We start from the raw sequence: 12904 nt of genomic DNA, 5'->3' as shown, positions 1-12904 counted from the left end.
TATGTCTGCTAGAGTATTCTCCTTTCCCGGTACAAATATTGCCTGTAACTGGATGTTGTAGCTGAGTGCCAGGTTCCACAGCTCCAACGTCATTCTGCATAGGGGGTATGAATGAGTGCCTCCCTGTTTGTTGATGTACCACATGACTGTGGTGTTGTCTGTCCTTATCATCAACTGGCCCTCTTTGAGAAATGGTCTGAACTTTTGGATTGCCAGTTTTACTGCCAGCATTTCTTTTAGGTTGATGTGCAGGTGAAGTTGATCCTGCGTCCACAATCCTTGCACGCATTTGTCCAGCATGTGGGCCCCCCATCCTAGGTCTGAAGCGTCTGTTGTGATGGTCTGGTTTGCTTGACATCTGCGAAAGGGTAGACCTGGGTTTGACTGGCATGCTTGAGCCCACCATAGGAACTCCTGTTTTAAGCATGGAATTAGTGGAATTTTTGTTTTTAGGCTGTGCCTGTGTTGGGACCTTAAGTTCTTTAGGTACCACTGTAGCTTTCTCATATGTAGTCTGGCAAGTGGGACCAAGATTATGCATGATGCCATGAAGCCCAAGGCCTGCAGTACTTTTCTTGCTGTTAACTTGTTCTGTTTTGTTAGAGCCAAGAAGTAAAGAGGGAGTTCTTTTTGTTTTTCTGCAGTTAGGAATGCCATTTGTCTTACTGTGTCCAATTCCGCGCCCAAAAATGTCTTTGTTTGGGATGGTATCAGCCTTGATTTTTGTAAATTGACTGTGTATCCCAGTGCTTGTAGCAAGTAAATGACCCTTTGTAAATCTGTTGTCAGCTTGCTTTTGTTGTCCCCTTGTAGCAGGCAGTCGTCCAGGTATGGGTAAATTTGAATTCCCTGTAGTCTGCAGTGGGCGATTACTGATGCCAGGCATTTTGTGAATACTCTGGGCGCAGTAGATAAGCCAAAGGGCAATGCTGAGAATTGATAATGCTCTGATCCTGCAAGAAATCTGAGGTATCTTCTGCAAATTGGTCGAATGGGGACGTGCAGGTATGCCTCCTTGAGATCTAGAGTTACCAGCCAACACTCCTTGCCCAGCATGGGAAGAAGTTGCTATAGGGTCAGCATTTTGAATTTTGGGACAATGATGTATGTATTTAAGGTGGACAGGTCGAGAATAGGTCTCCAACTTTTTTCCTTTCTTGGAACTAGGAATAGTCTGGAGTAGAATCCCTTTCCTTGTTCTGTTGTTGGCACTCTTTCCACAGCTCTCATGTTTGCTAATTGCATTATCTGTAGTAGAGCCTCTGTTTTTTGGTTTGGAGGTAGATTTGGCATTCCTCTTTTGACTGGTAAAGTGTGGAAGTGGAACCGGTAACCTTGATCTATGGTTTGTAAGATCCACTTGTCTTTTGTGATATAGTGCCAGTTCTTTGAAAATAAGGTTAATTTGCCGCCTAATGGAGCTGCTATTTGTTCCCTGGTAGGCGGATTTAGAGGTAAGTCACTGTGGTTGTGTTGTTGTAGTGGCAGAGGTTGTGTCTGTGCCTCTGTTGTTACCTTGCCACTGTCGTCCTCTGTAGGCACCTCCTCTGGATTGGTTTCTGCCTCTGGCACGTCTATTCCTGCCCCTTTGGGATCTTGTGGAGTCAGGAAAGGACCAATTTTTGGCAGGCCAGTTCCTGCTAAACCTTGGTGGTTGAACCTGCAAGAAATCTTTAACCGTTTGAACAGATTTTGCCTTTTCTTCCATTTTCTTCATTACCTGCTGGGCAGGTGTACCAAACAAGCTGGTCTTATCCATAGCAGCATCTAATAACTTAGCTTTAACATGATCCGGTAAGGCTTGTTCCTTTAGCCATGCATGTCTTCTTATCACTGTGCCAGTCATGGCTGATCTAAATGAAGCCTCCAGTGCATCATAGCCACATTTTAATGAATGGTTACTAACCTGTTGTATATTATTTACCATTTCCAATACATATTTCTTATCAATAGAGTCATCAGAGGATAGCTTTTTTGTTAACTGATCAAGCATAAACTCTTGGTATTGTATCATGTGAAACTGACAGTTTAAAGCTCTAGCTGAGAGAGTAGCTGAGGTGTAGACTTTTTTGCCCCATCTGTCTAATGACCTGGCTTCCCTTTCAGAAGGAATAGGGATTTTAGCTGTGGTCGGGGCTACTGCCCTGGGACCCTGGGATATAGTTTCGGGGTCTGCAAGAGGGGCCTTGTAAAGGTGGTGATGAGTGTCTGGTACCCTGTAAAATCTGTCTGGTTTGGCAGGGGCTGGAGGTAAAGAATCTGGTGCAGAGCAGACATCATTGAAGGCATCGTCCACCACAGAGAGGACAGGAGGTATAGCTAAGGGCCTGTGCTGTGGAAGGTGTAGAAAGGTCCTAAGTCTTTTTCTGGAGTCTGAGAAATCCTGCTGCTGCCATTGGAACTGCTCTCGCATGGCATGTAAAGTTTCCCCAAAGGAAAATTCTTCTGGTGGGGAAGCAGCTAGAATGGATTCTTCAGCATCTGAGTCTTCATAATTGGAGAAAGGAGCCTCTGGCTGGTCTGTTATGTCTGATTCATCGGCAGAATCATCAGAGGACACAGGCTCGGGGGGCTCTGCCCTAGGTCTCTTCTCTGGGGGCTGAGAGGCCCTGTCTGGGTGAGATTGAGATCCCCTAATTAATGAAATCAAATCTTCTGCCAGAGTAAGCATTTGTGAACTAGAAGAGGGCCTGGTTGAAGGGGGTTTAACAGGCACTGTTTTAGTAGTTTTGGCTGCTTTAGCCCTGGCAAAGGCCTTAATGGACATGGCTGCTGGAGGCCTAGCAGCACCACGTGCTGGGGTAGAGACATCCAAGGGAATGGTGTCTGATAAGTCAGTGGCAACCACCGTAGTGGATAAAATTTCTGAGGCCGATTCGAGAGAAGTAGCAGGGGCCTCAGTGGTAGTGAAAGATTCAGCTGTACTTTGATCAGTTTTCTCGGTTTCGGCCGAAACCAAGACACTCGCGGTTTGCTTAAACATGGTTTCGGCCGAAACCGCGGACCGCGAGTGTCGGTCTTTATCTTTGCGTTTTCTAGCAGTTTGGGTAGTCGGAGGATCCGACGGCATGATATACGCAAAATCAGAACCGAAAAACTGTTCAGCAAACTCCGACCGACGCCTAAGCGTTCGTCGGTTGAATGAAGCACAGGCCGAACAGGCTGCTACGTCGTGGGCTGGGCCTAAACAAGGCAGACAATAAGAGTGGAAATCTTTATGAGGTATTTGTTTCCCACAGGTTAAACAATTATTAACTTTTTCTGACATCGGCTGAGGCAAGAAAGAGTCCCCAACGGGGTACTTAGCTTTAGAAGTCTTCGTAGTAGTATTCGGTAGAAGTAATCTCTGGATCCGACCGACCGGCACTTGCGAACAGCTTCTGCTTCGGGCGCCACGCGGCAAGAAAGACTGAAGAAAATGGCGTCGGCTGATGCCTTTATACCCGAAGACCAACAGAGATGACGTCGGGTGAAGTGCAACATCAGCCGAAGCCGGACCCGGACTTTGGAATCCGGCCGACTGAAGGGCTGCCTGACGACAGGACAACCCAGTTGTTATGACTGCAGATGCATCCATGAAGGACATCAGCGACCCTGCAAGAGGCCTCCAGAGAATCAAAACCACATTGCAAAGTATGCTTTCCCACTTGTTCAGTTGCATGCAATAAATCCTGCATTTCCTTGTTTTCTGCACATTCAGAATTTAACATTTTCTGTTTAAGCAGTGACATTAAACATTGCTGACATTTAAGCATATGAAATTGACAATTTAAAGCCCTCACAGCCAAGGTAGCAGCCGTGTAAACCTTTTTCCCCCCATCTGTCCAGTGCCCTTGAATCCCTATCAAAGGGGATAGGGATTTTTGCAGTGGAAGCCTTGACCCCTTTGGGACCCTGAGAAATAGTTTCTGGGTCAGCAGCAGGGTTTTTATAAAGAAATTTATGTGAATCTGGAACCCTGTAGTATCTGTCTGGCTTAACAGGTGCAGGGGGTAAAGAGTCAGGAGACAGGCTGAAAATACATCATCTACAATGTCTAAAACAGGGGGGATAGCAAGAGGGCTGTGCTGGGTAGTAAAAGAAAGTTTCTGAGCCTTTTCTTAGATTCTCAGTAGTCCTGGCTCTCCCAGTGGAAGTGCTCCCTCATGGCATGCAGGGTTTCCCCAAAAGAATAATCCTCAGGAGGAGATGTTGAAGGGATAGATTCTTCAGCATCAGAATCCTCATAGGGAGGAAGAGAGTATTCCTGTTCAGAAGAGGAGTCAGAGGAAATAGAAACCTGATCTGAAGATTCATACTCGGTCTCTTGCCTAGGCCTCTTATCAGGAGGGGGATGGGAACCCCTGATCAAAGTAATTAGGTCTTCGGCCATTTTGAGCATTTGTTTTTTAGGCATGGAGGCCTGTCCATGGGCTTGCTGTACTTGTTTCTTTGTTTTTACTGATGCTTTAGTCTTTGCCTTTGAAGCTGTAGTCGGTTATACATATAACTGTGTAGGCCTGAAAACACCCTCAGAAGCCGATGCCTGCTCAGCAGCTCCGGACCCATCTGAGGGAATATTTTCCAAGTGTCCAATACCTTGAGTTTCCAGTGGACTAGTCTGCTCCACGTGGGAGTCAGAAGTGGCCTGCGGCCCTGAGGTAGCGGGCGTCAGGGGCTGCGAAAGCGCCTCACTGAGAACCGGCGACTGGCTTAGAAGCCATCTAGTCAGTTTTAGACCTCGAATGCTTGTCCTTTTCCTTGCGTTTCTTGTGAATTGCGGTAGTCGGATGGCTATCCGATGACATCGTGTAATTAAATCTTCGGCCAAAGTAATGAAATGCAAAATCGTACCGACGCTTAATAGTGCGTTGGTTAAATCTAGCACAAAACCTGCAATTAGCAACGTCGTGATCAGGGCCTAGGCAAGGAATACAATAAGAATGGAAGTCCTTATGAGGTATTTGCTTCCCACAAGAAATACAATTATTAACTTTTTCTGACATCGGTCTGGAGCAAGAAAAAAAGTTTCCTCAATGGGGTACTTAGCTTTAAATGAAGACTTTGGATCTGAAATTCGAACATGAAAATCTCAGGAGTCAGCCGACCGGCACTTGAAAAACTCCTTCTGCTTCGGGCACCGCGCAGCAAGAAAGACTGAAGAAAATGGCATTGGCTGCATCTTTTATACCCCTGGCGCACTGACGTCAGGGAAGAGGCAACAGCAACCGATGCCGGACCAAGACTTTGGAATTCAGGCCGACTGTGGGTAGCCTGCCAGAAGGATAACCCAAGAGTAATGACTGCAACAGTAAAACACGATGAACATCATCTTCATATTCAGATGCATTAGTCATCGGACTCCTGTTCAGATAAAACTACTGGAGACAAGTCTCTCTTTCTTTTGGAAAGGGTAGGCTGGCTTCCCCTAATAAGCATTATAAGGTCTTCCACCATTTAAAGCATTTGAGACTGATGCAAGGAAGCAGGTGCCTGAGATTGGGTTGTCGTTTTTTTGGGTGTGGTTTATACCCTGGGCCCTAGAAAAGTAAAGTTGTGTACGCTTACCATAAATGTAGATGTTAGAGTGTATTCACTGTTGCAGTCATTACATTTGGGTAATCTGCTGGCAGGTTGCCCTCAGTCGGCCTGACTAACAAAGTCTTGGGTCCTGCGTCAGTTGCTGTCCCTTCTTCCATGATGTCAGGTCGTCAGGGGTATAAAACATGCAGCCGACGCCATTACATCAGTCTTTCTTGACGTGCAGCGCCCGAAGCAGAAGCAGTTCGCAAGTGCCGGTCGGCCAACTCCTGAAATTTTTGTTTTCGAGTTTCATAACCGAAAACTTCAACTAAAAGCTAAGTACCCCGTTGGGGAAATTTTTTCTTGCTCCTTACCGATGTCAGTAAAAGTTAATTGCATTACTTATGGGAAGCAAATACCTGATAAGTATTTTCATTTGTACTGTATTCCTTGCCTAGGCCCTAACCACAATGTGCCTTGCTGTCGGTTTTGTGCTAAACTTAATCAATGCACGATTAAACGTCGGTATATTTTTGCTTCTAAATATTTTGGCTCAAGATTTAATTATCCAGAAATGTCATTGGTTAGCAATCCTACTACCGGAAACAGGGTACTTAGCTTTTAGTTGAAGACTTCGGTTCTGAAACTTGAAAATGAAAATTTCTGGAGTCGGCCGACTGGCACTTGCAAACTGCTTCTGCTTCGGGCACCGCGCGACAAGAAAGACTGATGTAATGTCGTCGGCTGCATGTTTTATATCCCTGACGACCTGACGTCATGGAAGAAGTGACAGCAACCAACGCAGAACCCAAGAGTTTGTTAATCAGGCAGACTGAGGGCAACCTGCCAGCAGATTATCCAATCGAGTTTCGGTAGTGCGAAGTACTTCCTCGGAAGCCTGTGCCTGCTCAGCGGCTCCGGACCCAAAAAAGGTAGAGACATCCACAGGATCCTTAGTCGAAGAGTCTCGTGGCATATTGTTCTCCAGAAGGGTCTCTGTAGCAGCCTGCGAACCAACAGAAGCGGGCATCAGGGGATGAGAAGGCGCCTCAGTGAGGACCGGAGAACTGACTACTAGCTTAACAGAAGCATCGTCAGTAGTTTTGGACCTGTGCAGTCTGTCTCTTTCTTTACCCTTACATTTTTTCAGAAGATTGGTAGTCGGATGGCTTACCGAAGCCATAATGGAATTTGAGCACTGAGGGAAAATATCTAGCTAGAAGAAGGGCCTGACGATGTATAGTTCTGCCGTTGAACAAAGCACAAAAGTGACAGTGGGGGACATTGTGGTCTGGGCCAAAACAAGTGACGCAGTAAGAAAGTACAGTTGTGTACACTTACCATAAACGTAGACGTTCGATTGTATTCACTGTTGCAGTCATTACATTTGGGTAATCTGCTGGCAGGTTGCCGTCACTCTGCCTGAATTCCAAAATCTTGGGTCCTGCGTCAGTTGCGGTCTCCTCTTCCATGACGTCAGGGGTATAAAACAAGCAGCCAACGCCATTTTCTTTAGTTTTTCTTGCCCCAGATGTCAGGTGCCCCCAAAAAGGTAGCAAAAATATATATGTATAAAAAACTATATATACATGCATCAATATAAACTTTACCTTCATCTACAAGCAAATACACCACATAAGTTGTAGAAGATAGAGAAGGAAAGATAAACTCCAGAATGAAAGGGGGGATGGTGGGCGGGTAACCTGGACTGCAACAGTGAATACACTTGAAGAACATAGTACAGTTGTGTACACTTACCATACATGTAGATGTTCATGTTTCACTGTTGCAGTCATTACATTTGGGTAGAATCCCAAAGCTATGGTTGGGAGGCTGGAGCTAAACAGCATTAGATGTGGCTAATAGGTCCTGCAGAACTGCAGTGGCAAAGCTTGCCTTGGACTTAGAGAGGCAAATGATAATGCTTTGTAAAGGTGTGAACAGAACTCCAAGTAGCAGCCTCTAGAATGTCTTTGGTTGGTACTCTGAGAAAGAATGCTGAAGTAGCTGCAGCTCTGGTGGAATGAGACCTAATGCCCTTGGGCACAGGTTTACCATAGTGTAAGTAGCAGAAACGAATACAGTGGCTTATCCACTTTGAAATAGTCTGCTTTGAAATAGCCTTTCCTTCTGATCCTGCAGCATATGTCACTAGCAACTGCTCAGTTTTTCTTAGAGCTCTAGTCTTGCTCAAGTAGAATCTTAGCTGTCTGTGTACGTCCAAAGAATGCAGAATTCTCTCCCCCTTGTTCTGCGGATTTGGATAAAAGGTTGGCAGATGAATAGTTTGGTTAAGAGCCACACTGGAAACCACCTTAGGCATACATGTTGGATTTGTCTTCAGAGACACCCTGTCTGGGTAAAATATGATGAAAGGCTCCACAGCCATGAGGGCCTGTAGCTCTGAGACTCTTCTTGCAGAAGTAATTGCTAGTAGCAGAGCTGTTTTCCATGATAAGAACTTTATATCAGCAGAAGCAGCTGGTTCAAATGGAGGCAGGGTGAGCTTTTCCAACAAATAATTGAGGTCCCATGCAGGTATTAGTGATTTTCTAGGAGGCCTTAAATGTTTGGCTCCTCAAAGATACTGCTTTAGTAAAGAATGATAAAAGATTGGTGGCTCTGTATTGTAATGAGACGAAACGGCAGGGGCATGGATTTTAATTGATGAGAAAGATAGGCCTTTTTCAAGCATCTCAGTCAAGTATTGTAATATTCTGAGGAATATTTGGTTCTGCTGTATCAGTTCCTTGTGCTTGATTCCAAGCACAGAATCTCTTCCATTTAAGAGCATAAGATTTTCTAGTACTAGGCCTTCTGGCTTCCAACATGACATCCATCACAGCTTTACTGAGAGGTGTTGTTTGTATAACAGTGTCTGGAGTTGATTGTGCAGGATCGGACTGTTTTGCTGGGACAATAGTTGAGGTCTTTGAGGTAAGATCCAAGCTGGGAATTGAGACAAGTTCCTTAGGATTGTGTACCAGTATTGGTGGGGCCAGTCCTCTTTGGTTTCTCTTGTCTGACTTTTAGGAGGACCTTGGGAAGAAGAGGCAGAGGAGGAAAGGTGTAAACTGATAGGTTTGTCCAACTGAAGGATAGGGCGCCCACTTTCCATGCTTGTCTGTGAAAAGTCCTTGTACAGAATCTTTTCAATTGGTAATTTTGAGGAGAGGCAAATAGATGTCTGGGCTCTCCCATTTCTTTCTTATCATGCTGAAGACTTGTGGATCTAGTTTCCACTTGTGAGGATCCATAAGGTTTCTGCTTAAGTCATCTGCCAGAGTATTTTGCTTCCCTGGCAGGAATTGAGCTTGAAGATGTATTTGGTAAGTCAAAGCTGTGTCCCACAGTGCCATGGCTAGTCTGCAAAGGGGATATGAGTGCGTGGCCCCTGCTTGTTTATGTACCACATGACCATGGTGTTGCCCGTCTCTATCAGTAGTTGTCCTGGATGAAGTAAGTCCTTGAAGGCTGTCAGGGCATTTTGAACAGCTAGCATCTCTTTCTGGTTGATATGTAGATGCATTTGTTTTGGGGTCCATATGCCCTGAATGCGTGGGCACCCCATGCATAATATGATGCATCTGTTAAGGTTTGGCTGGCAGGGGGTAGAGTGAAGGGCCGTCCCATGTTTTGGTGACATGCCTTTGCCCACCATAGAAACGCCTGTTGTAGGCAGGGAATGAGAGGAATCATTGTTTCCAACTGTGACAATGTTGACTCCATAAACTTTTGAGGTACCATTGAAGTTTCCTCATATGCAGTCTTGCATATGGAATCAGTAGGATGCAGGATGTCATGAAGCCTAAAGTCTGCAGAATTTGTCTTGCAGATAACTGGGTTTTTGTTGCCATCTGTTTGAAGTACATAGTCAGTTGCCTTTGTCTGGTGCAAGGTAAGCCATCTGGGCAGTTGTATTAAAGCTTGAACTCAAGAATGTAATTTTTTGAGAGGGCACCAGTTGTGATTTATTTTCATTTGTGTACCCCTAGGCATGTTAGAAGCCTTTTTACAAACGCCAGATGTTGAAGAAGAATGTCCTTGTTTTCTGCTTGAATGAGACAGTCGTCCAAGTAAGGATAGATTTGTCTGCTTCTTTGTCTGCAAAATGCAATTACTGGTGCCAGGCACTTTGTAAAGACCGTGGGCACAATAGATAAGCCAAAGGGCAGTGCAGAAAATTGGTAATGCATAAAACCTGCCTTGCAGCGGAGGTATCTTCTGCACGATTCCCTTATTAGGATATGCAGGTATGCCTCTTAAGTCAAGTCACTAACCAAGCGTTTTTGCCCAGCATGGGCAGTAGCTATTGTAAAGTCAGCATTTTGAACTTTGGAATGTCCAGGAACATGTTAAATATCGATAAGTGCAGTATTGGGTACCAGGAACAGTCTTGAATAAAAACCTTGTCCTTTTTCCTGTTCTGGTACTGGCTGAATAGCCCCCATAGCCATGACGGACGTAACTTGTTTCTGAGCCTCTGCCCATTGATTTTGTGGCAGATCTGGCCAACTGTTTGGGATTGGCAAAGTATGGAAATGAAATCTGTACCCCTGGGATACTATGTTTAATACCCACTAGTCCTGGGTAATTAACTGCCAATTTTGAGCATGAAATGCTAATTTTCCCCCCAAGGGGGCTGCCAAAAGATAAGTGCTTGGTGATGGTAGAGGAAAGTCAATGAGACTGCTTACTCTAGGGTTGTGCTTTGTTTCCTCCAGATTTGGAGGTGGAGGCACCCCATTGCTTTGACCCGTAAGAACCCTGTGATTGGTATCTAGAGCCTCTTGAGCACCTGGATTTGCCTTGAGAGGCTCTGTTGGACACATGAAAGGACCAATTTTTAGTAGGTCAGTGCCTACTGAATCTGGGTGGCTGCACTTGTAAGAAATCTTTTACAGTTTGCATAGATTTAGCTTTGTCTTCCATTTTCTTTAAAACCTCTTCTGCTTTATGACCAAACAGAGTATCATGCTGTAAAGGAGCATCCAATAATTTAGCTTTAACATGATCAGGCAGACTTTGCTCCTTGAGCCAGGCATGCCTTCTAATCACAGATCCAGTAACTGCGGACCTGCAAGAGGCCTCCAAGGAATCAAAACCACTTTGCAAAGTATGCTTTCCAACCTGTTCTGCTGCATGCAATAATTCCTGTAATTCTTTATTTTCCACACAATCAGAAATCTACAATATTTTCTGTTTCGATAGGCCCATAACATGCTGCTGATATTTAAGCATATGAAACTGGCAGTTTAAGGCCCTAATTGCCAAGGTTGCAGACGTATAAACCTTCTTTCCCCATCTATCCAGTGCCCTGGAATCTCTATCAGAGGGGGTAGGATTTTTGGATGTAGAGGCCTTTACACCTTTGGGACCCTGTGAGACAGTTTCAGGATCAGCAGCAGGATTTTTGAATAGAAATTTGTGGGAGTCGGGAACCCTGTAATATCTGTCTGGCTTACTAGGAGCCAGAGGTAGGGAATCAGGAGCCATGCTTGATTCTGAAAACACATAATCAACAATGTCTAATACAGGAGGTATAGCCAAAGGCCTATGCTGCGGAAGAAGGAAATCCCTAAGCCTCTTTTTTGATTCAGAGAAATCCTGACTCTCCCAATGAAAATGTTCCCTTAAAGTATGCAAGGTTTCTCCAAAAGAATAATCCTCAGGAGGGGATGCAGATGGGATGGATTCTTCTGCATCTGAATCCTCATAGGGTGGTACAGAAAATTCCTTATCAGAAGAAATAGAAACCTGATCTGAAGATTCATAATCAGTGTCTTGCCTAGGCCTCTTAGCAGGGGGAGGTTGGGAACCCCTGATCAAGGTAATTAAGTCCTCAGCCATTTTGATCATCTGTTTATTAGGCATAGGGGCCTGAGCACGTGGCTCATGCGTCAGTTTTTTAGACTTAGAAGTTGTTTTTGAAGCTGGCGTCGGTTTTATATAAAAATGTTGAGGCCTAAAAACACCCTCAGATGCCGGTGCCTGCTCAGCGGCTCTGGACCCATCCGAGGGAGAGACATCCATGGGTTCAATACTCTGAGAATCTCGTGGCATACCGGACTCCTCATGGGTCTCGGTAGAGGCCTGCAACTCAAAAGTAGCGGGTATCAGGGGCTGCGAAAGCACCTGAGTACCGGTGACTGGCTTAGAAGCTTCGTCTGTTTTGGACCTCGACGGTCTGTCTCTGTCTTTTTCTTTGCGTTTTTTGTGAACTCCAGTAGTCTGATTGCTATCCGACAACATTTCAGGGTAATGAAATCTGGATCCAAAATATTCTGAAGCAAAAATATACCAATGCTTAATAGTGCGTTGGTTAAATCTAGCACAAAACCGACAGCAAGGCATGTTATGATCTGGGCCTAAACAAGGAATACAGTACAAATGAAAATCCTTATGAGGTATTTGCTTCCCACAAGTAATCCAATTATTAACTTTTACTGACATCGGTAAGGAGCAAGAAAAAGTTTCCCCAATGGGGTACTTAGCTTTAATTGAAGACTTCGGTACTGAAACTCGAATGCAAAAATTTCAGGAGTCTGCCGACTGACACTTGCGAACTGCTTCTGCTTCGGGCACCGCACAGCAAGAAAGACTGAATAAAATGGCGTCGGCTGCATGTTTTATACCCCTGACGACCTGACATTGTGGAAGAGGAAACAGCAACTGACGCAGGACCCAAGACTTTGTTAGTCAGGCCGACTGAGGGCAACCTGTCAGCAGATTACCCAAATGTAATAACACGAAGAACATCTGGCAATGCATGAAATATTAGTAATAAAACATTTTGCATATGTATACACACACACACACACACACACACACATATATATATATATATATATATATATATATATATATATAGATATAGATATATATGGGATGATGAGTCTTGCTCTAGCCATCATACCATTCTGTTGAGATGCTATGTGAATTTTAAGGATTTTGCATTACATAAGGGTGGTACATGTAGCAAAGCCCATTCACATAGATTGGAAGGGGGGGCTTAATACATCCCCAAGTTTGCCTTTTTTTCCTGGCCAATTTTCAACAAAATGGGTTGTCAACAGTAGACCAGGACTCAGAAAGCATATCATCCAACCTTTACTTCTTAGCAAAGCCCAGCCCATAACATGACATACCCCAAGTGTTTTTCCAGCTTTGAAGTCTGCTTTTCTCTTCTCCATTTCCTGTTCAGCCTTTGCAATTTTTTCTTGCCGTTTTCGTTTTTTCCAAGCGAGAAAAGATTCTAATGTAATTCTGGTGACATTTGGTCCTAATGCAGCACGCTGTAAAATTAATAAAAACAGTTTAAAAATCTACAGACAGTCTATGAAAGATTCATGACAATCTACTAAGCTAAACATTTGTCACAGCAGTACTACAGTCTCAGATC

At 44.5% G+C, this 12904-nt stretch overlaps 1 protein-coding gene across 1 annotated transcript in view; it reads right to left on the bottom strand.

The window, feature by feature from the left end:
* Nucleotides 1–12904, bottom strand: part of ZC3H15 (zinc finger CCCH-type containing 15) — a gene marked incomplete in the record, with an annotated part of 1627349 nt that overhangs the window by 539534 nt on the left and 1074911 nt on the right. Inside the window, 1 exon segment of the mRNA XM_044075122.1 lies at nucleotides 12651–12797. Within this exon segment, the coding sequence (XP_043931057.1) occupies nucleotides 12651–12797 (147 nt within the window).

Source organism: Protopterus annectens, chromosome 6.part0, assembly GCF_019279795.1.
Source record: "Protopterus annectens isolate FY-2018-M chromosome 6.part0, PAN1.0, whole genome shotgun sequence".
Taxonomy (NCBI): Eukaryota; Metazoa; Chordata; order Ceratodontiformes; family Protopteridae; genus Protopterus; species Protopterus annectens.
This window is presented reverse-complemented; position numbering and strand designations above follow the sequence as displayed.